This window comes from Rhipicephalus microplus, chromosome X, assembly GCF_043290135.1.
Source record: "Rhipicephalus microplus isolate Deutch F79 chromosome X, USDA_Rmic, whole genome shotgun sequence".
NCBI classification, from domain to species: domain Eukaryota; kingdom Metazoa; phylum Arthropoda; class Arachnida; order Ixodida; family Ixodidae; genus Rhipicephalus; species Rhipicephalus microplus.
Window position 1 is genome coordinate 344,889,844 of NC_134710.1, and position 21,951 is coordinate 344,911,794.

Genomic DNA, 21,951 nt, shown 5'->3' on the forward strand with positions numbered 1-21,951 from the left:
TAAGCTAGGCTAGCACTGCCGCTTACAGCTTACACGTATGTTTTGTTGGAACTTATGTTCTTCATAAGGATAGCTGTCTGAAGTCTGCCTAGCATTGCAAAGAAAAGAAGCCGTGAAGCGTACTTGTCAGGCAATGGACCAGTGGATCACAGCGCTACCACAGAACACTTTTATAGGTAATCGACAATGGTTAGGTGACGCAGCGATTGGCCCAGCCATCAGCGCCACGGTGTCGATTTCACGATGCGTCGAGGCGGCCAACGAGCCATTTTTACCGTGCATGGCGTGAGTGTGTCGTGCTATTTGAGGCATTTCGTTGGTTTTGTATTGCGGTTTTAAGGCGATTAAAAACATTTATGCCTATTTTTGACCACCGAAGCTTGAAAAGGGACGCACACTGTACCGGCAAGATGCAGCTGTTATATACCTTCCTCTTGGGGGTTAGTGGCAGATTACCATTCATGATTAGAGAATGCTTGCTGAATGTGATCAACCCCATCTTTATTCTTCTAGTTACTTCACTCTGATCGTTCGCCTCCGCGATCACTTCCTGTTCCCAAGTAGACATTTTCTTTTGCGATTTCCAGCGTATCTCCACCTATCGAAAAGTGCTGTTTTCTTCCGAGACTTTAGCACATTAATTTCGTTTTATGTACATTCATTTTCAGACCTACTTTTCCGCTTTCCATGTTCAGTCCTGTAATTGTAAGCTGTAATCTATCTCCTGAGTTACTCATCAAGGAAATGCCATCAGCGAATCGCAGGTTACTAAGGTACTCTCCATTAACTCTTATACGTCCTGTAAACACGCGGTGAATAGCAATGTATAGATTGTTTCTCCCTGCCTTACGCAATTCTTATTGGGATTCTTTCGTTTTCTTTATGGTGGCTGTGAATCCACTGTAGATTTCTTCCGATATGTTTATGTAGAGTTCTTCGAAGCTGCACAGGAAACCGGTGTTGGAAGTACGGAGTACCGTGGTGACCTTGAGCACGGTGCAAGTGACACTTGAACGCGGTTGCTCTAACATTGAGATTACGATGTTGGGGGCAAGTATAACAATCGGAACAGAAAAGGTATTTTATTACACATATGCAAGTTGTTACTGTACACATACCGAACACGAAACTACGTATGCGCACATGGTCCTCATCTAGTCTTGCTGGGCACAACAGTTTCGTCTGTTGCCACAAGCAGGAGCACTGCCCAACCGTCACTGACCTGCAAGGCGTTCGTCGTCATCCCGCTTCGTCATGGTGCACATCGCAATTTCGCTGAACACTTCAAATGCTTCATCCGCGTCATCCGCCGCAAGGCACATGGATATGCGCTCTTTCTAGGCGCTGTTCAGGCCCCGTGATAGACGAAAGGTTTTGTAAACGTTGCTAACAGTACAGTAAATGACAGAAGAACACTCCGTAACCAATACCGTGTTGCAGAGCACGGACATTGTCCGCCACGGCTCAGCACGTGACATGCAGAGGCACACATGCTGCCACCCAACGTTACTAGATTAAGTTCAGTTTTCAAACTCTCGTGAGTGCATGGACTGGCCACCGACCATCGCATCCAGTAGCACCGCTGTTCCATTTTGCATGGTCAGCGCAGCGTGGTCGAAGCGGAAATGCGGTCTGTCCACGGCTGCACCTACTGTTGGGCGTGGTGTGTTCGTGCGTATTTTGCTCGGTTTTGCGACTTTTTTTGGCGTAGCCATGTAGTGATGACAAGGGTTGAAAAGTGAACGATGACAATGTGCAGTGTACCTGGGTGCACGAGCGGCTATGCGACGGACATCAAGAAGCCAGTCCGGGATTTTCACGAGCAACATATCTGCAAGAACTACACGCATGTCACTAATGGAACTGTTGTCAAAATGTTACGTCGAAAATGGAGCCATTTGATGGTGCTGTTCTCATGATTTTCCCCAACATGCCTGCTTACTCGTCTCTGTTGAGGAAAGCTTTATTGCAGGCAAGTCGACAGCTCTTGCGCAAAAGCAGGCTCGAGAAGAAAGGCTGGCTGGGTTCCTTCTGCAGGTTCAGTTGCGAGAGCATGCACCTGGCGATGAATTTCAGCATAACTATAGTATACAATCGCCCTGTCGTAAGAGATGCGGTTTGCTGTGTATGTCGTGAAAAAAGCACGGGAATTCTCCACCTGCACTGACTGTCTCAGCACGCTCGCGGAAACCTGCAATGTTCCACCAGCGGCAGTCGTGACCGAAATGCCATCATATGTACCCGGCGCCACGCAGCAGTCGTTTACCTTCAAGTTCCCTGACGTTCCTACTTCCAGGAATTGAGAGCGTCATTGAAGAAAAGACGATATCAAATGCGGGGCTGGGAGAGCTGTTTTTTTGACAATTGTAAAAGAGCTCAGCCGAAATAATCGTGTGCGCATTGGATGTCAAGTGCTCTTTGAGGAGTTCACCGCCCAGATCATGAAATTTTACTTGGTGACGCGCATGCATTTTTATACGTGGTTCCTGCAAAGAGAACGTTCCTTGAATGTGCAAGGTGGCCCGCAAGCGAGTAAAGCTCATATATAGCTCAACGTTGCCCTTCTGAACGTGGTGCTCAGATTGACGAGAACAGTGCTGATTTCATTTTTTGTAACAGTAACATCTTGCATGTGCGTAATAAAACACATTTTTTGTTCCGCTTCTTATACTCGCCCCCAACATTGTTATTTCAACGTTAGAGCAACCGCGATCAAGTGACACTTGCACCTGGCTCAAAGTCACCACGGTCGCAGAATGCTTACGCCGGTGAGTTTCGGTCGGTACACGGGCAGAGTGGCTGGGCGCTGCGTCATAGAATGGCTGCGTCGGCCTCGTATTGGAATGCAACTGTAGAAGAAGACGCATGACCAATCGTTAAGTCTGTAAAATTGCTGAAATAATGACGTGAAAACACTCGCTGTTGTCAATGCATCTAGCGCGCGTTCTCTTGTACTTGCTTCGTTGTCGGCGAGTCGTTACTCGCCAATAATACTCGGTACCGAAATGATTTCGCCGAAGGTGTCGTGCTAGCACAGAATGTTGAGCCCCGTTCCATTAGTTTCAGATCGTCACGATACGCGCGCTGCACAGCCCATGTGCTTTCCGAGCAGGAGAGAGAGTCACGCCTACAGTGTTCTAGATGTAAGTAGTGGGATCAGGGAGCGCGCGCGGGTGTGGCATCTGACGTAGACGCCGCGAGATGACGCAACCAGCGCGTGGGCTGTTTGGAACGCGAAACGCAGAGCCTCAGAAACGCGGAGAAAGCAGTGTGCGCTTGGCGTTTCACCGAAAAAAGGAAGTGTGGAGTTATTTAGCATGTGTTTGAAAACTTTCTCTGAGTTAAAACAAGCGCAGAGAAACCTGGATAGGCGAAAATTTTAAGCTAGCGTGAAAATAAAGCTGACACAACAAGCTGAAAAAACGGGCACAAGACGATAGAGCCGATTCGTAAACTAAAGGCTCACAAACACCATCGACGTAAAAATTTCAATGGTTAAATTGATTGATTGATATGTGGGGTTTAACGTCCCTAAATCAATTTCAATGGTTAAATTATTCAATTCATTTCCTATTGACAGTTGTGATATGTTACGTCGCAATCGCATTCACAAGTACGATTAAGCCAAGCGAACCGCGGCTTCGCATGTACCAACACATTCGGAACATATGCACTATATCAATTTCATTACGTGCGGTTTCGTTAATGTTTGTATATATCCACTGAGAGCTTGGGATTTAATTATTCCCAAGACAATGCAGCTATGGCATGGCTGTAGTAGTTACCCGAGATAGTGAAGTTTCATGACGTAGTAAAAAAAACAAGACTAGCTGCAACAAAAAAACTCCCAAGCATTTCCCCGAGGGTGAACATGGTTAAGTGCGAATACACGGGGTGATGCTATGAGGGGTATTTATTAATTCGCACTAGTATATTTATTAATCACACTATGGTGCCTTTATTGTGTAATGGTTCCTGGGAATCGCAATTTGATCACACGGGGGAGTTTACGTTAACTCACTGGCGAATGCCAACGGATTTTAACTTTACTCCCCCTCACAACCCGCTCCCGACGGGAGACTGAGAGAGAAGGCAGGTGCGCGAGAAAGAGGGGTGCGCGCGCAGCTGCAGCGAGCGAGGAGAGCGGAGGAGCGAGCGAAGGGGGAGGGGGTATAAGGCGCGTTACTGACACCGATATCAGCGTCGCGTCCGTGGCTTATTCGGTAGAGCGTCGCGCTGCGGCCCGCCAAGTCCTCTTTCTTTTAAAGATAGAGAGAGAACTGCGGACGCCGCCGACGGCAGTGGATGGTTTGGGGTCGCTTATAAAGTGTATTCACACTTAAAAAATATTGGCACAAAACACCACAGTGTTCTCAAAGTACATGGGTGCAACGAGAGATGCATTAGGAGCAACGGCTGATCTTCGCATGCGATATATTTTTACGCCGTTCATATCGCGACTTGTTGCGCGCTTTTACATAAAAATGCAGCATGGTCAGCACACAGAACTTGGGCAACTCTGTCGTGAGCACATCTGTATGCTGGCTGCAACCTAGAGCATTACGAAAGTTCTCTTCACCAGCAACATCACACCACTATGCTGTTCCTGCAGAGTTTCTCTCGGCTGAAAAACGCATTGAAGATGTCTTTCAACTTCTTAAGTGCCCTAAAAAGCTCCTGTGAGGGATACAACAAGCCTGTCTTGTCACATATCACAGTGAACTCAGTATTTCTGCTTTCCGTATTAGGGGCTTCCAAAAGAAAGGTATTCCGGGGCATGCACTCATAACGCCTCAGAAACCTAATTTCGAGCAACATAACCTGCCACATAATGTATTAGACAGTCATCGCTCTTCTGCTCTACCAACTCTCTTTGCTTTGCAGGAATACTCCAAAACATGCGTTCAGCTGATACTACAGTCCCTTTCTCAATCAGATGGTCCAGTGCAGCAACCCTGGCTCCTGAGCAGGAGGATCTTGTGCACTAAGGAGAGAGCTATTTCAGTACTATAGCTCCGTTAATGTCAACTTTGGTCGAGCGTATCGTTTAAGAAAAGTTATAAAATTGCGGGCAATTAATGACAATTAGGAACTGCATGAGTCTAGGTTGATTGCTAGGTGTGTCCACCCGTCCGTGCGTGCGGCCATCACAACAAGCGCGCGAAACACCAGTGTGGCAGCCACGCCAGCCAGCCCACGCGACTACAGCGCCGCCACCAACATCCGGGTCTCATCCGCACTTTCCACCTCGCTTCAATGCGTAAAGCCTCTTTCCCATGCGAGCGACCGAGCGGCGGCGGTCGCGGCGATGAGTGGCGGAAGGAAGCACGGACGCGCGTTCGTTTCACATGCGCCGCTGCAACCGCTGCTGTTGCGCGACACCCGCCGCTCTAGTGGGCAGTGTTGTCCGCGGAAGGTGCTGGTTAACCGCTGTTTTCAGTGCTGTCTGAAAGCCGCGCTCTCCTCCAAGTGTCCTTCCTTTCGCACCCCTGTGCTTCGAGGTTCATCATCAACAACCGCTCGACTTTTACGCGTCTGTACACTGATTGAACTAAGTGAAACATGAACCTTATAACAAATAAGCAACGTTTGCAGTTACTTTTTTGTTTTGTCCTGGCTTTTTAACGTATAGTTTTTGTTGCGCGCTCATATAACTGACCATGAAGAAACAAACGAAAAAGTTTGCTGGTATGGTTTTATTAGACAGCTGTTCCAGCTAGGTGAATGCTTAAGAACTGCGAGCGCCTTTTGCGCAGCACTTCCCAAGTTTCTCCGATTCATTGCTCTTGCTTTCAGCGATTAAACCTAGGGATTTAATTTAACTTTGGGATTTAACCTGTTCGCTCGGGTCAAAATAAAATTTTATATGAAAACTCTCAGTGGTAAGCTTCCGCCATGTTTGTGGTCACCCTGTGGCATATGCGAACACACTCTTCCTCGGGATTTTCCGAATGGTCTACATTCATTCTGGCGCCCGAATCCGCATGCTTCCACCATAAATAGTAAGCCTATTAGCTTTTTCAATGATTCAGTAAAACACCCCAGGAAGAGTTTCACCAATGGCAGGTAGCATGGTATACATGATACACTCGTTGTCCTGGTTCCTTGGCTGCTGTATATACATTTGTGCACTGCCCAGGTCAGGGACTACGCAGCGAGCCTTGCTTTAGCGGAAATTTGCGTCCATAAATGCTGCGGTGGTGAGCAGGAAACCCGAAGTATCCCATCATTTCACGCAACACAGTTCGGCTTCACGCCCCCCTCTTTGTTGAGTCACATCACGAAATTCCTTTTCAGTGACTGCTGCTTATCAAGTCGACTGCCGTAGCACCCGCCCTTGCTCTCTCGTTCGTGTGAACCCTTTCATCTGTGCACTGTCACCAAAATTCATCATTTGATAAACCAGCAACATTTGCTGTGACACAGAAGTACGGCGTGTCATGCGGCTCGTCTACGTGGGAGTAACATTCGATGAATATGCAAAAAAAAGAAAGTAGTAATAATACTATTCAAACAAAAAAGGTACCGCACACGATTGTCACTCCGGTGGAAGCATCGTCGAGAGCAACAAAAGGAAAACAGTTGCACCTCGACTTCACCAGTGACCATGGCCAGTTCAAGCGACGACTTTACAAAAGCATCATACTGCTTGAGGAGCTAGGCAATTTTTTTCCCAAAGAATGCTCTTCTTATGCTTCTTGCGGAAATCCGCCATCTTGACGTCCCAAAAAAGAGGTCGTTTCACAACTTCTGCAATGAGCAACTCGTTGAAAGCAGCCCGAGACATTTGTGAGCCGGGGAAAGGACGAATGTCATATGCTACTCAGTCGGAGCGAGTTCTGTGAAGCGAGTTCCCCACAGGGCGCGCGTTCACTCCTCGACTCGGCCCCCGGCATCACGTGTCAAACGACGTCACTATTCACTCTGTCGCTTCTGCCGCGAGCGAATTTTTCCAACTCTGGCGAATTTCACTAGAGCGAACAGTAGTCGTGGTAGAAACCTGTTCTGGCCTCGCGTGGCGCCTGTCGCTGTAGTCGTGCCTTCTGTTTTACATTCGGATGTAAATAAGAGAGGAGAATTTGCCCAGTCAATATGGCCGACTTCCGGCTTCACCACAGGTACAGTGTACTAGAAGGGGAAATGTGCCGTGCGGCGCCGGAAAAAGGGCCTTTCTAGCAATGACCGCTCCGCGCGCCACCAGAGGGCACCGCTGGCTAAAGTAGCGCTACGCTCGCTGCCATGATGGCTCTGTGAGCGGGCTGTGTGGCCGATTTGTGTATTGTTCCGAGTTGTTGTCGCGGTTTTTTCTGGGACAAATGCCACTTAATGGTGAAATTCAGCCCTTCCGCATAGGCACTAGACGTTATTTCACTATAACGAACGTGCCCCGCCGTGGTGGTCTAGTGACTAAGGTACTCGGCTGCTGACCCGCAGGTCGTGGGTTCAAATCTCGGCTGTGGCGGCTGCATTTCCGATGGAGGCGGAAATGTTGTAGGCCCGTGTGCTCAGATTTGGGTGCACGTTAAAGAACCCCAGGTGGTCGAAATTTCCGGAGCCCTCCACTACGGCGTCTCTCATAATCATATGGTGGTTTTGGGACGTTAAACACCACAAATCAACCAAAGCTATAACGAACGTGTATAAAAACACGTGAATTCAAGGTCGTTTACACCAACCGAGCTTCTTTCTTTTTGAAGTTCATAAATTTTACACAGTAGTAATGCACTTTCAAATTGTATTGGGTGGATTTAAATGTATTGACTCATAAAGCTAGAATATATATTTTTTGCATACAAGTGTCTGTATTCGGTCCTGTGTGTTTTATATCTTTTATATTGCTTTACATAATAAACGGTCGGGAAGCTTCAATCGGAAGGCCTCTAATTATTTCAGCTACTGCTTTTTCAGATAATTGCTCATTTTTTTGCTTTCATTTGACTCAAGCTAATTTTTGCGCTGCTAAGCTTGACTTTCGTCCTCCGAAGGTTATATATCGCAAAAAATTTGTTTCGTAAACATCTTCTGACATCATCTTCTAGAAAGCTGGTTTGGTGGTGGTGTTGCAAAAATGGCGTTAGCCTGGCCTAAAAATCTGGCAGTCGTTCCGCCTGAGCATCTCTTAAAGTACAGGGGCCCGTCACCAAATGTCACTCCACCGGGTGTCTCAAAGGAAAGCCATCAGAATTCCTTGCTCGCTGCTCCTTGTCCCCGCGGGTTTTTCGGAAAGAATGACATTTTTCAATGTCCTGTGCTTGTGACAAAGTTTTTGCGAGCTGCATACTATCTCTGTTCGTTCTCTGTCGAACTGCAGCCACAGCCAAAGGAAATCTTTGATGTCAGCACAAATGGCACCACAAATGGCACAAAATGAGGAAGCGCATCACCCATTCTTAAATGACCAAGCCGGCGTGTATGTGGAGTCAGTTCTTATCCGGTAAAGCAGGCTCACTTGTTCTCTAGAACGTATCAGCATTATCTGATATTTGAAGTGAACACAAGCACTCAGGTCATTTACTACTAGCGTGCAGCTTTTCGAAAAGAACACCCCATAGAACGATGGACTTTTGCCAGCTAAAGGCTCCATTCCATGATTTATCAGTAACTCTGCCTCTTCTAGAGTTACGAGTTCCTCTTGGTGCCACTTCTTTCCTTATATGAGAAATTTGGCGGTTTGCACAATTGTAGCTGATATGTCCAAATAACACAAAGCTTCTTCAAGCTGGGTTCCAAAAATTCTTACCGACCAACTGAAACACAAAAGGACATCAAGTGGATGAGCGTTTTTGGAATGCTACCGATAAAGCGAAAATGGTTTGTTTTTGCACACTGGTGCACCGGTGACAACTCTTGATAGTTTGCGCAAATAAAGAAAAACACAGTGGTGCCACCACTCCTTCTCACAAAAGCCGAAAAAAATTCAAGTAATTAGCTTACCCCAGTTAAAAAATTATGGCTACCATTTTCCGAGTCCAAAAGGAAATGTTTAGTGTTTAATTTCCTAAAATGTAGGCCACAATTACAGCTGACATACACTGTGAAACACTCGCCATGGTAATCAGTAGGATAAACATTGATGACGTCCCAAGTTCTCATCGGGAATAGTGCTCAAACATGACAACGTGCATCCTTGCACGAAAGTCAGAACTAATGGGAAGATCAAATATTTAGCGGGGATCACTAATTGCTCACCCTGCTGTCTTGAGCCACCACCATGCGATTACTTCGTCTTTTTTCACTTGAAACAGTCGCTCGGGGTACGATTTGAAGAGTGAGAAATTCAAGGCCACCATTCACAACACGTTCGATTACCAAGTGGCGATCTTTTATGCAGATTGGCTAAAGAAACTACTGCAACGGTGCGAGAAGTACTAAGAAGTTAGCAGTGATTCTGTAGAAAGGTGAAGTAGGTTTTCGATAAACTAAGCCCACCAAGAAAAACTTTTGCTAATGAATAGTTACTTGTTTGGAACCAAATGGCCCTTACTTTTTAAATTACCCTCAAAGTTTCGCATTGATAGATGAATAAATGAGTTTTTTTTGTGCAAATGCGGCCTATAGTCATCAAAGACACTGCTTAAACGATGAACAATGGCAGAAGTTGAATTCACAATTTCATTCTTCACCTCTTCGTAGCTGTCTGCCTCACTCTTAACACGGGTATCATACAAAGCTAGCCCTTTTGGCTACATATTCTACAGCAATATCAAGAAAATAGCAGTTAATAGACATTCGAACCATCTACATGTAAAAACACGGGCACACTCTGATTTTACCTACTGAGTGCACTCAGTCACTGTTCTGCAAAAATTAACATACCTTCAAAACTGCCTTGTCATATGTCAGGTCTATTACCAAGAACAAGTATTATTACAGTAAAAAGTAGTTATTTGAACTCGTTTAAATAAAAGTACACAGCCCTGTGTATTTCTATCGGGGGAAATCTCTCGGTAGTTTGAACACATTGGTATCCACAATAGTAAATTCAAACTCAGAGCCCCTTGTTTTCGTTGCTGCTCGCAGAAGTCTGTCCAGAGGGATAACAACGTTTTGCATCACAACATTTCAAAATCACACCAAACTAAATTTACTAGAGGTGGAAAACAACCGAACAGCAGCATTTCTCAGCAGATGAAATTTCGGATGCTGAACTGGAGTCCTTGGACAAGCTACGAATAAAGGCCACGGAGTCACATTGGAAGAAATGCAAGTGAATGCGAATTAGTGATCACTTCTCATTTTGATTGCATTAACTCTGTCGTGTAAACAAACGTGTTTCGAAGCATAAATATTGACATACGTTTCAACATTAACGCTTACTGCTCGCGTGCATGTTGGAGCTTGTTTTTGGCGTATGATCAGCCTGATTACACCCACTGCAGGGCAAAGGCTTCTCCCATGATCGGCCAATCAACTTGGTCCTGTGCTTTTGCTGCCGCGTTATGCCTACAAGCTTTTTATTCTCATAAGCCCACCTAACTTTCTGTCTCCACTTCGTGCGTTCTTCTCTGTGAATCCAGTCAGTTACCCTTAATGACCAGTGGTTATCTTGCCTGCGTACAACATACCCGGCCCATGTCCATTTTTTCTTGATTTGAACTATGATATCCTTAACCTCGATTTATTACCTGACTAACTCTGTACTCTTATTGTGTCTTAAGGTTACACCTATTATTTTCCTTTCCATCGCTCGCTGCGTTGTCTTCAATTTAAGCTGAACCTTCTTTGTAAGCCTCCAGGTTTCTGCTCCGCAGGTAAGTACGGGCAAGATGCAGCTGCTGTATACCTTCTTCTTGAGGGTTAGTGACAAATTATCATTCATGATTTGAGAATGCTTTCCGAATGTGCTTCCCCCATTCTTATTCTTCTAGTTATTTCACTATCATGGTTTGGCTCCACGAGTGCTACCTCTGCAAGACATGTCTCGGTTAATATAGGGACGAGTTCTTGTACAGTTTCTTTTTTAGAACTTTCACAGTGTTACTCCGAACATGCACACAGTAAATTTGCTTCAACACTAGAGTAGCTGTACCTACCACTGCCTTGCAGCTGTCTTTTCATTCACAGCAATTTATACTCAATGTGAAAAAAAGGTGCTGCTAAATATTCCCTACTCCCAGCCCATTTGTTACCTAGGTGTGTGTGATACTCTAAGTAAAGTGGTAAAGCAAGAAACAACAATCTGTGCACCCTCTTTCATATAGCTTGAACATACCGTACACTATCACTGCTTTTTAGTATAAGGCTCCATTTGTCCACCTGGTATATTTGTGGCACATGGGATTGTCACTGTGGTAACTGTTGAGCTTCTCGCAAACTAATGTTGGTAGCTTGGAAATCAATGCCTTTTTGTCCTGTTTTCTGAGAAGAAAAAAAGTATCATGAGCAGGGTAAAACAGAAACAGTTGAACAAATTACGTTCAACAAATAAATTGACTTCAACCATATCTTTCGAGGATTTTGTTCCTTGAGCTTGCGTTCATTGATGAAAGATTCTCCGCTGACTTGAGGTAGGTTCATAGCGATGAGGCATTCAAGCGTACACTGATATGAGCAGTTCCTTGGAGGCTGCGGTTGGGTTGCAAGAGAAAAAGAACAGTTCTGGTTACTCTGGTAAAAGCGTGAATGGATTTGTGATGATGACTAAGAAGAATGTATATGAAAACACTGCATAAAAGAAAGATGGTCGGGGCATAACATTGCTGTTTTCATTTATTTGTCTGGTGGATGGCATTTTAATGAGTTTCGTTAAGTGATGTTCTTCAGAGGACAAAGTTAGATAATTAGATTCCCAACTGGATGGAATATGGTTCATGCAAATGTAATGTGCTTCATTGTAAACTTACAAAAATGTACGAATGCGTATATGTACTAAAGGTTCTCTTGGCTCTACGCATTAGATTTATGAGCATATATATTGCAGCAGACTCATTTTGAGCAGAAATGAGTAGAACCTATGCTGTGATGATGTGATCTGTGTTACAAAGTTTAGCAGTAAAAATATTTTCAACGAATGCCACAACAAAGAAAACAATCTCATACATTCCCAAGCTGTGCATCCCATTAGCTGTACAAGTCGAAAAGCCTTATGAAATGACAAAAACTGTAGCGCATTCAAAAGAAAAGAGCCATGTTGAAATGCAAAGCAGCGCATTTTCACTTACAGGTGAACACACCCGCATTGTGCATGATTATTCCATCTTCGTAATCAGTCTCCGATCAATTTGCTAGCGTTGAATTTTCACGCTGGGGGCTGTGCATCCAGAAATCGGTGAAGCACAGCAGCTGACATAGTTCACAGGCTTTAGACATGTTCACTTCGCCGTAGCGGCACGTAACGTTTGACAATACAAGCTCGCATCGATATATCAAAGCTGAATTAAAACGGAGCTTCATAATGCCGATCGACAAAAAATACCACATACAATTTGAACAAGATTAATTGACAGAAAAGCAATCGATGCCAATGGGCTGCTGATTTTCTAGCGTCAGGGTAATATTAATACTTCAACTCAAACAGTCACTGCTCTTGTATTAATAGTAAAAGTAATACAAAATATTTTATTCAGTTTTTACAAAAAAACGACGTGGTAACTACTCTTTTAATGTTTTTTGATGTCATTCTAAAATAAAAATTTTGGCCACGTTGAGCGCCTCTAACAGGGAAAATGCACACTGAAATATTCGATCACTAAGAGAGGAGTTATAGGTTCCACTACATGCGCATTTGACGAAACTCGCCAGGGTCGATTTTTTTCCCTCTACGAACATCGCTGGAACCGGATAGTTTCTGAGGCCTGGCGCTACTCCGTCGATTTAGAAATGGTCCATGTGGAAAGCATGGGAGAGGACATTGGAAAGGTCAACAATATTTCGAGTTTAACGTCCACTCTGAAGCACGCATAGGTATAAAGCTTCCAACATTGCTTACACTACTGCCGATTTATTTAAATAACCCCTGAATATGTGCGAGTAACATATACTTTGTGGTCATTTCACGGGCACACAAATTGATTTTGTTATTCTTATATCGGCATCAGTGAAGTCACATGCACACATTACACCGAATGCAGCCATATGCAAAAGCTTCACTGACACAACCCACTTTCAACTTTTTCGCTTACACTCTATAGTGATCCACAATTTGAACTTATCGAGTAATATCATACAATAAAAACTATGCACTAAGTGGTTGAAGTACGCACCAGGGACAGAATATCGCTATCGCGTTCAGCACAAAGCTTAAAAATACTCAGTTTTTTCGGACGTGCAGGAAAGATTCACCCCGTCCCCGATAGACCAGTCGCTGACAGGGTTGCCACAAAGCTGAAATCTGCCTTGGAAATAATCCGGGATCGTATGTGCTAAAGCAAGTGTCTGAAGTGTCGAGTGGTGCTGATTCAGATATTGTGGATGCAATTAAAGCATTGAAAGTGCTTAGCCACATGTATGCTTCACAAACTTCAGTGGACGTTGAGCATTCTTTTTCACGTAAAAGCAAATACTGACTGAAAGCAAGCACAATTCAAGCCCGAAAAGCTTGAGATAATGCTGGTTTGTCAGTGTTTTCATAGCTTTTCCCACAATGTCAAATTACCTCAGCTTTCACCTAAATATGTTCAAATGATTAGGCTTCTTGTTAATTCTTTTCACAAAAAAAACAAATCTAGCTTTCCCAAGGCACAGAATTGGCCTACTGTGTTTGTTAAAAGTTCAATAATTGTCCTGAGCACGATACGGAAGTAATTATGAATTGTGCCTATATATGCCTAGATGATAGTTTTCAACGCTTATTTATGCCTAAATGGTAGTCTTAGGCCTAATATGGGCGCCTAAAACTTTCATTTTTCGTGTCTTAAGTTCCGGTCTCTCGTCAATAGGCAGATGAGCACATGTTGAAACATCCCTCTGCACTACTTTTAGCAGAGTACTAATTGTGTGCTCATATTTGCTATAAATAAAGAATGTCCACGAACTATGACAAATAGCACCTGACTGCACTCCCTCCTTTAAAAGAAAGCAGCACCCTCAAATAAACTTGCTGCAAGTGACTGCTTTGCCTCCTTTCCGTTGCCAGAGACAGTGTTCTGCATATTGCAAAGGTACAGGTTGGGCGCAAGACCAGCGCCAATGGGGGCACGGGTGGAGCTGGAGCCCCTCCCCAAAATCCTTGCCTGCCTTTCCTTTGCCCTCTCAAGAGCAAGCTTAGTCAAAGTACAACTTATAGGTTCTGTGCCTCCTTGCCCCCCTGAAAAAAACGCAACTGTCGTCGGAGCCCCTCCCCTCTCCCTCCCCCCCCCAAAAAAAAATCCTGGCGCCACCCCTGGTCAGGTGCTAACAACATGTGTTGCAATTTACAGGGATTCCTTCCACTTGATTGTGCATCACTAGCACTATCGATATCTCACAACCAATTGTTTTCATTATTAACGCTGCTGGAGTGCTGTTCTGATTGCAGCCTGACTGACAGCGTTTTTTCAGACAGTAGTAATTGGCAGATAACGTGATCCGTATTTTTTCTCTAACATTTATTTTATTCATTCTGGCCACCTCAAACTGAGCTTGTTTTAGGCGAGTACTTTATACTTATACTAGCTTGTTTTAGGCGAGTACAAGTATACCTATATAATTATATATTTGGTAATGAAGACAATAGTAGTGGTACTACATCATATTTGGAACAATATGTACTAGCGGTCTGTTTCACGTAATGCTGTTCTTTCTTTAAGTCGTGCTCTGTGATAATTGGGACAGCCTGTATAAGACTACGCACAATGTCCAGATCGCGTTTGACACATGCGACCTCTCTTAAAAGCATATAAATCTGGTTTAAAGTATTTCTATATAATACGAGCCCAAGCTGACAGTTGTTATCGTCTAGCAATGATGTCTTTATCAGGGTGCTTCATTTCTAGTTTCGCATTGTGCAGAACCATAAAAAAAGTTGCTTTTAGGCAATGAGCATTGAAAAACACAATGTCTGGAATAGTTTTGGGCTGTCCTTGCCGACAAGTTGAAAAGACCTTGTAAGCATGTGTTCATGGAGGCTCGTGTGTTGTTCGAGCCTCGCTCGAACAACACACGAGCCTCCATGAAAAAGTGTCGAAGCTGTTCGGACACTTTTACGATTCTTTAGAAGTCACTCGCAAGTTTTCAGTGAAAATTTGCTAAACTGAGAAAAAGAGAAATAGGGTGAAAGAATGAAGGTGAGAGGAAACTGCTTGTAAACGCGAAGATAAAGCTTTTGCGATAAAATTGTATACAGGGCTCCTGATTTCAAACAAATGCTTTTGATTCCACTGCATGTTACCGAACAGTTCTTTCACAGCCACCTTCCGTGTCTGTTTTGTGAAATGTATGGTCCCCCCCCCAATCCCTACCCCATTTTCAGACATTCCTAACTTGTATTCTTTTTTCTTGTTTTTGTATTGTCAGGTTTCCATCATTTTGTACAATCCTCAGGCAAGGCCCTATCGCACCCATCTTAGAATACCAGTTTTAGGAACTGCTTGGCGTGTTCTCGATGCCAACCACAACGAGGTGTCATCGCAGGTAAGATTTATCATGGTCTTCTACACTGAAAGAAAATGCCAGTGCCATGGTTTTGTTGTGCGTAAAAAAGGTGCATTTTGTCCGTACCATGGCCAGCTTATGTGATGGAGATGAAATGGCAATCTCCTCCATGGGGAATGTACATGAAATGTACATGAAAATTATAAAGCCCACATAAAATCATATCATGGGATGGTACCATACCATCTTTATTGACTGAGGACATTCGAGAGTGTAATATCAAAGCTGTAAGCTGTGGGTCATACTCTGCGCATTTCCTATAAAAAAGAAAATAAGAACAAGTCTTGTTGTGGTAGTGCAATCTTAGTAGACCTGGAGCATACTCAATAGACTCAACAAAGAAAGGTGCCTGGGAGAGACGACACCATGGAGAATGGTCGCTTGCTGGGCTAGTCGATTCACTGCAGTTGATGTAACAGCACGAAAACTTACAGAACCGATGGTAATAGAGACAGAGTGAAGTGACTTAAGCCTCGTTCATGTTTTCATTCTGTGTCAGCCATTTTCCATTCCCTAAGGTTTCACGAAGTGACATGAAGATACCATGGAGCTCCCTTGCCAGGGACCAAAAGTGTCATGAGCGTTGAAAGTGTCTGCAATTGAGCTGTAGCTGTTGTTTGGTAATGAAGCAAGATGTTATACAATATGGACAAACTAAATGCTACTATAGAAAAAACTATAGCGGGAAATATATTAAATTTCACATCACAAAGAGCTCAAAGTATTGCGAGAATACATTGAAAGTCACGGTACTTTAAATTCTTAAAGTTAACTTTTTGGTTATACAGTGCCAATAGAGGAGTACCGGCATCAAAGTGACAATATGTTTGCATCCACCTGTAGCTATTGACCACCTTGTAGTGATTCACTACATAAAATAGAACACAGATACGATTACCTATTGTTATATAGATTATTATGACCAATATTGAACATTACTCAAGCTAGTCAAGCCCATCAACTTTTAGCGCTGGCAACGTTGCTTTGCTCTTTCTTTCAAGACCATGCCTCAGCAGACCACGTGGCCACAGAAAGAAGTGGCATGAGGTTCAGCTGATATTTCGTCTGCTAGATGCCCACGTGCAATCATGTTTTGCCACCAGCATCGCTGCCGTCGCTGTAAGCAGTGTCGACAAGTGATAAACCGACCTTTTGCAAAACAGGGATTTGCGAATTGACGCCGTTGCAAGCAGTGACGAGGGGCTGTCTGGGGACATCCGCTAACTTTAGCGTGTACAGTATAAGCAAAATAAAACTTGTTTTGGGCTAGTTGGTTATTCGTCATATTGTAAGATATTTAGCACAACCGCGACTTTCGCAAACATTCACACATTCACTCACACAACCACCCGAGTAACACACACAGCATACAGCGCTCACTACCAACTGTTTATTGCACCAAAAAGACCTTCTTATGTATACGTACAACAGAGTGCGCAAAGCCAACAAAGAACAAAGCTGCGCATGTGAAAAGCCTTTAACAATAGGGCAATCGCAACCGCGTCAGGCAATCGCTATGAATATGCCACCACAACACAAAAAAGAAACAAGTAAGAAAAAATACAAAAAGCAGAAAACACTAGCTAGAAGCCCTAAATCCTTGAAACGAGAAAAGATATTTCCTGTTTATGTATCACCAAAGACGGCTCGCTAACACAAATGTCCTTTATTTTTGTCTATAAAATATGCTTCCAACAGCAAACGTGCAGATAAATTGAAGCTTCTTCCGAGAGCCTGCATGTCTGTGAATCGTGGTTCACAACCACATGCGGTGGTATGTGCCACAAGATGTGCGTACTTATCCTCGTTTCTCTTAATTTTTAGCGCATGCTCCCTAAGCCGGTCATTTAGGCATCTGTCGATTGTGCCGATGTACACGTTTCCACGGGATGAAGGAATCGAGTGTACAACTCCCATGGAACACTTGACGAAGGCTTTCCATGTTTTTCCCGCAACCGCGTCTCTTTTCATTGCAAATGCGCGGACACAACTTGGCTAGCTCATCTGGCGCCGTAAAGACCGCAGCGACACCATGCCTAGCAGCGACCCTCTTAAAGTTATGGGAGAGCTTGTGCAAGTACGGCAGCACTTGTGGCTTGGAACACAATGGATTCCGAGCAGCTTCATCCCTTTGTGTTCCACGTTTCATCTTCTGCAGTAGTGACTCGGCAACCGTGTTTATGACCGATGAAGGAAAGCCCGCCGCCGTCAATCGGCTGATCTGATCATAAAAACTAGTACGCATGTGCTGTGGACACGACTTAGTTAACGAAGATTCTAGGCAAAGTGAAGCAATGACGTGGACTTAGCATCACTACCGAGGTACCCACAGAGACTTGTCTAGAGTTTTTAGACCTCAAGCTACCATGGGACAGTGAGCACTTTTGTTGGTATTACCATTCTCGTGTGAAAAAGGGGCTGTTGCCGTATGCGTCTGCGTACACTAAAATAGTTAAAAGAGGAATTGCTTCACTTTGCCTAGAATCTTCGTTAACTAAGTCGTGTCCACAGCACGTGCGTACTAGTTTTTATGATCAGATCAGCCGATTGACGGCGGCGGGCTTTCCTTCGTCGGTCATAAACACGGTCGCCGAGTCACTACTGCAGAAGATGAAACGTGGAACACAAAAGGATGAAGCTACTCGGGATCCATTGGGTTCCAAGCCACAAGTGCTGTCGTACTTGCACAAGCTCTCCCATAACTTTAGGAGGGTCGCTGCTAGGCTTGGTGTCGCTGTGGTCTTTACGGTGCCAGATCAGCTAGCCAAGTTGTGTCCGCACATTTGCAATGAAAAGAGACGCGGTTGCGGGAAAAACATGGAAAGCCTTCGTCAAGTGTCCCATGGGAGTTGTACACTCGATTCCTTCATCCTGTGGAAACGTGTACATCGGCATAACCGACAGATGCCGAAATGACCGGCTTAGGGAGCATGCGCTAAAAATTAAGAGAAACGAGGATAAGTACACACATCTTGTGGCACATACCACCGCATGTGGTTGTGAACCACGATTCACAGACATGCGGGCTCTCGGAAGAAGCTTCAATTTATCTGCATGTTTGCTGTTGGAAGCATATTTTATAGACAAAAATAAGGACATTTTTGTTAGTGAGCCCTCTTTGGTGATACATGAACAAGAAATATCTTTTCTCGATGCAAGGATTTATTTTAGCTGGTGTTTTCTGCTTTTCGTATTTTTTCTTACTTGTTTCTTTTTTGTGTGGTGGTGGTATATTCATCGCGATTGCCTGACGCCGTTGCGGTTGCGCTATTGTTAAAGGCTTTTCACATGCGCAGCTTTGTTCTTTGTTGGCTTTGCGCACTCTGTTGTACGTATACAAAAAGGTCTTTTCGGTGCAATAAACCGTTGGTAGTGAGCGCTGTAAGCTGTGTGTGTTACTCGGGTGGTTGTGTGAGTGAGTGTGTGAGTGTTTGCGAAAGTCGCGGTTGCGCTAAATATCTTACAATATGAAGTATAAGCAAAAGCTTCGGGAATATCGTGTTACTGGATGATCATAACTTAATCTTTTTGTCACCCTTTGGTCAACCATAATAATAGATATGTACATTTTTCAACTTTAAATTCTTGAAATTTAGCATGCATTTGGGTTTTTTTATTGCAGTATCCCTTTGTAAGCGCTCATGTGGTTACACGATACATCAAAGCTTTTTTGGTTTACATGTATGTGCAAGAAATAGGTATCTATGGTGAACTTCAGGTGCAGAGGCCCTTGACAAGGGGTTTGAAATGCCTTTATGTTGCTTTTTGTTGTATTCAAACAAATCGAATAATTGATATGATAGATATTGATTGATGTGTGGAGTTTAACGTCCCAAGAGCACCATATGATTATGAGAGACGCCATAGTGGAGGGCTCCGGAAATTTCGATTAACTTGGGTTCTTTAACGTGCACCCACATTTGAGTACACGGGCCTACAACATTTTCGCCTCCTTAGGAAATGCAGCCGCCGCGGCCGGGATTCAATCCCGCAACTTTGGGGTCAGCAGCCGAGTACCTTAGCCTCTAGACCAGCGCGGCGGGGCATCAAATTGACTAAAGATACTGCTTCTACTACTTGTAACCTCATTATGCAGGTACCTTTGTGTGTTTAACTTTTGTGCCTTTATTGAACTACAGTCATCTTGTAAGTGAATTGGCTCTCCCACTTCAGTATTATCTACAACCACTCGTGTAACGAATGACACCACCGCTTGTTCACCGTTGCATCAATAAAGCCAGTGTAATATTAAAGAAGAAAGCGAGACCAATTGGGTTGTTATTGTTCACGTATGGTCTATTCGAGTTAGCTTCATGATCATGGGTGCCGAAAATTCAGAAAAAAATCATGAGAAAAGTGCCGTTGTCCCTGAAACGGGAGCGCGCTGTTTGTCATGGACAGAATAAATGAACTTTTTTCCGTTTCCGGGTTTCTGTAACGTTTAAAAACAGAGAATATTCATTGCTTGGAAGGTTCTTGCTGCTACGATACTCGGGACAGTTTCTGAAAGCGTTTTCTAAGCGACTTGTTATTTTCAACCCCTTTGTCTACAGATAACGCCTATACCGACCGGAGTGATCAATCTTCCGGAAAGATTCAGCAACGCCAACCAAGAAGTCGTGTTCAAGGCCACTCTCCCGGCGCTGGGCTTCACGACGTTTTTCCTCGAAGCTGACAATTTCTTGAAAAAGCAATCAAGACATGAGAATAAGAAAGGCACAAGTAAAATACCCTTACTGTTTTTATTTATTTTTTTGAACAGCAGGTTTCTTGTGCCCCACATGACAGGAATAAATATAAGCAGACTGAGGAATAATTTGCGATTTTTGAAATATCAAAATATTTCGAGTACCTTTAATACGCTTCAAACAGAGTCTCCTTTGACCATGTAAAATATATTTCTCAAAGCAGGATACACACAGTGCAAGAATAGTATACATAGCTTTTCATAAAATACAGTTTCATATTGTTTGCATGCATGCACTTTTAATTACTAATTAGGTGGAACTTTATTCCTAATTTTATATTTGTCGCTTAAGGAATTGTCATCTGGCATAAACCAATGATAAATCTTCTCTGACTCAGTTTACGTATTCCTGCTAAATGCTTGAATATACAACCTCTGTGGGTCAACTCGGTTTATATATTGGCTATGCCATTTTTGTATACTGCTTTGAAAGTCGCATTTTGCATACGAGTGTCGCGTTTCACTTGGTTCTCCAGGTCAGTTTTTGAGAGATACCACAGGAACATGCCACGATATCGGTTCCACAGAAATGGTCCTGCAAGGACAGGTAAGTACTACATGCCATTATTTAGTTAATAGTATGTTCATTGTCTCTCCGCTTTGCTGAAATGTGGAAGTGATAGGGATGAGATAAAAGAATTATTTTATTGAATTTTTATTAATTTCTGTATTATGCTTATGGTCTGAAGTTTTTTATGAATATAACATCTTTCGGCCGCTCATGAGCAGTGAATGACGAGAAAAAAGTGGATTGAAGTCCAACAAAGTCTCTCGCCATACAACAGCTAATTTATTGTTCTCGCTTCTCGGAGGTGTGTCTTCACTACAATTTCCTTTTTGCTGTGGTATACTGCGTAGCCTTCCCTAGGACGTTCTCATTAATCATTCGCTGCATGCAGGATTTTTAAAACATCGCAGGGAGTAGTTTATATAGACTTGTGGACAATAGTTGCAGCTATTTTTGGTTTCTTTACTGTTGGAAGCAATAGGGTATTATACATGTACTACACGCTACAGTACAGAGGAACTAGCTAGTCAAACTTCATGATTCAATACACATTATGAGTCGCACTGTGAAGCGCACTCGGCCTATTTTGTTTCTGGATGCAAGCAAACAGTAGGCAATAAATAGTCTGTGTAATGTGCTGTCATATACGAGTCCTATCAAATATTCTTCGAGAGGGTGTGAATTATGACTCAGTTTTACACGTGCAGCAGCGCAACTTCTGGTCATCATTACATGCCAGAGAGTCACGTGATTTGAGCAGAAAGGTCACTTCTTATATCACTGGTATAGCTGCGCATTGTTGTCGACTCTGGTTTTGGCAGTAGTAATGCTGATAAAGTGCAAAAACTGTGGAGCGGCATAGCATAGGTTACTGCCAAACGTAGGTTACTGTGGAGAAGCGTTTTCGCTATTTCGGATCATGGATGATTTTATCTGTACAACAACACTAGTTGGAAAACAATGAAAGGTGATTGTTCTGTCTAGTAATGCCTAATTACTATTTGAAAAGTGCTGGTGGTGATGTCTATTGTCTTTTTACGTGGAATCATGTAGTATATATTTTTTTAAATATTTGGGTTTTAATGTCCCAAAACTATCATATATTTATGCGAGACGTCGTAGTGAA

General features: G+C 43.6%; 1 protein-coding gene across 3 annotated transcripts in view; it reads left to right on the forward strand.

Moving 5' to 3' along the window:
* Positions 1-21,951, forward strand: part of LOC119161161 (lysosomal alpha-mannosidase) — a 218,865-nt gene that overhangs the window by 112,873 nt on the left and 84,041 nt on the right. For all 3 annotated transcript variants that reach the window (XM_037413512.2, XM_075879813.1, XM_037413511.2), the window contains exons 15-17: positions 15,433-15,549; positions 20,124-20,292; positions 20,794-20,864. In XM_037413512.2, the coding sequence (XP_037269409.2) occupies positions 15,433-15,549; positions 20,124-20,292; positions 20,794-20,864 (357 nt within the window). The remainder of the gene's footprint in view (positions 1-15,432; positions 15,550-20,123; positions 20,293-20,793; positions 20,865-21,951) is intronic.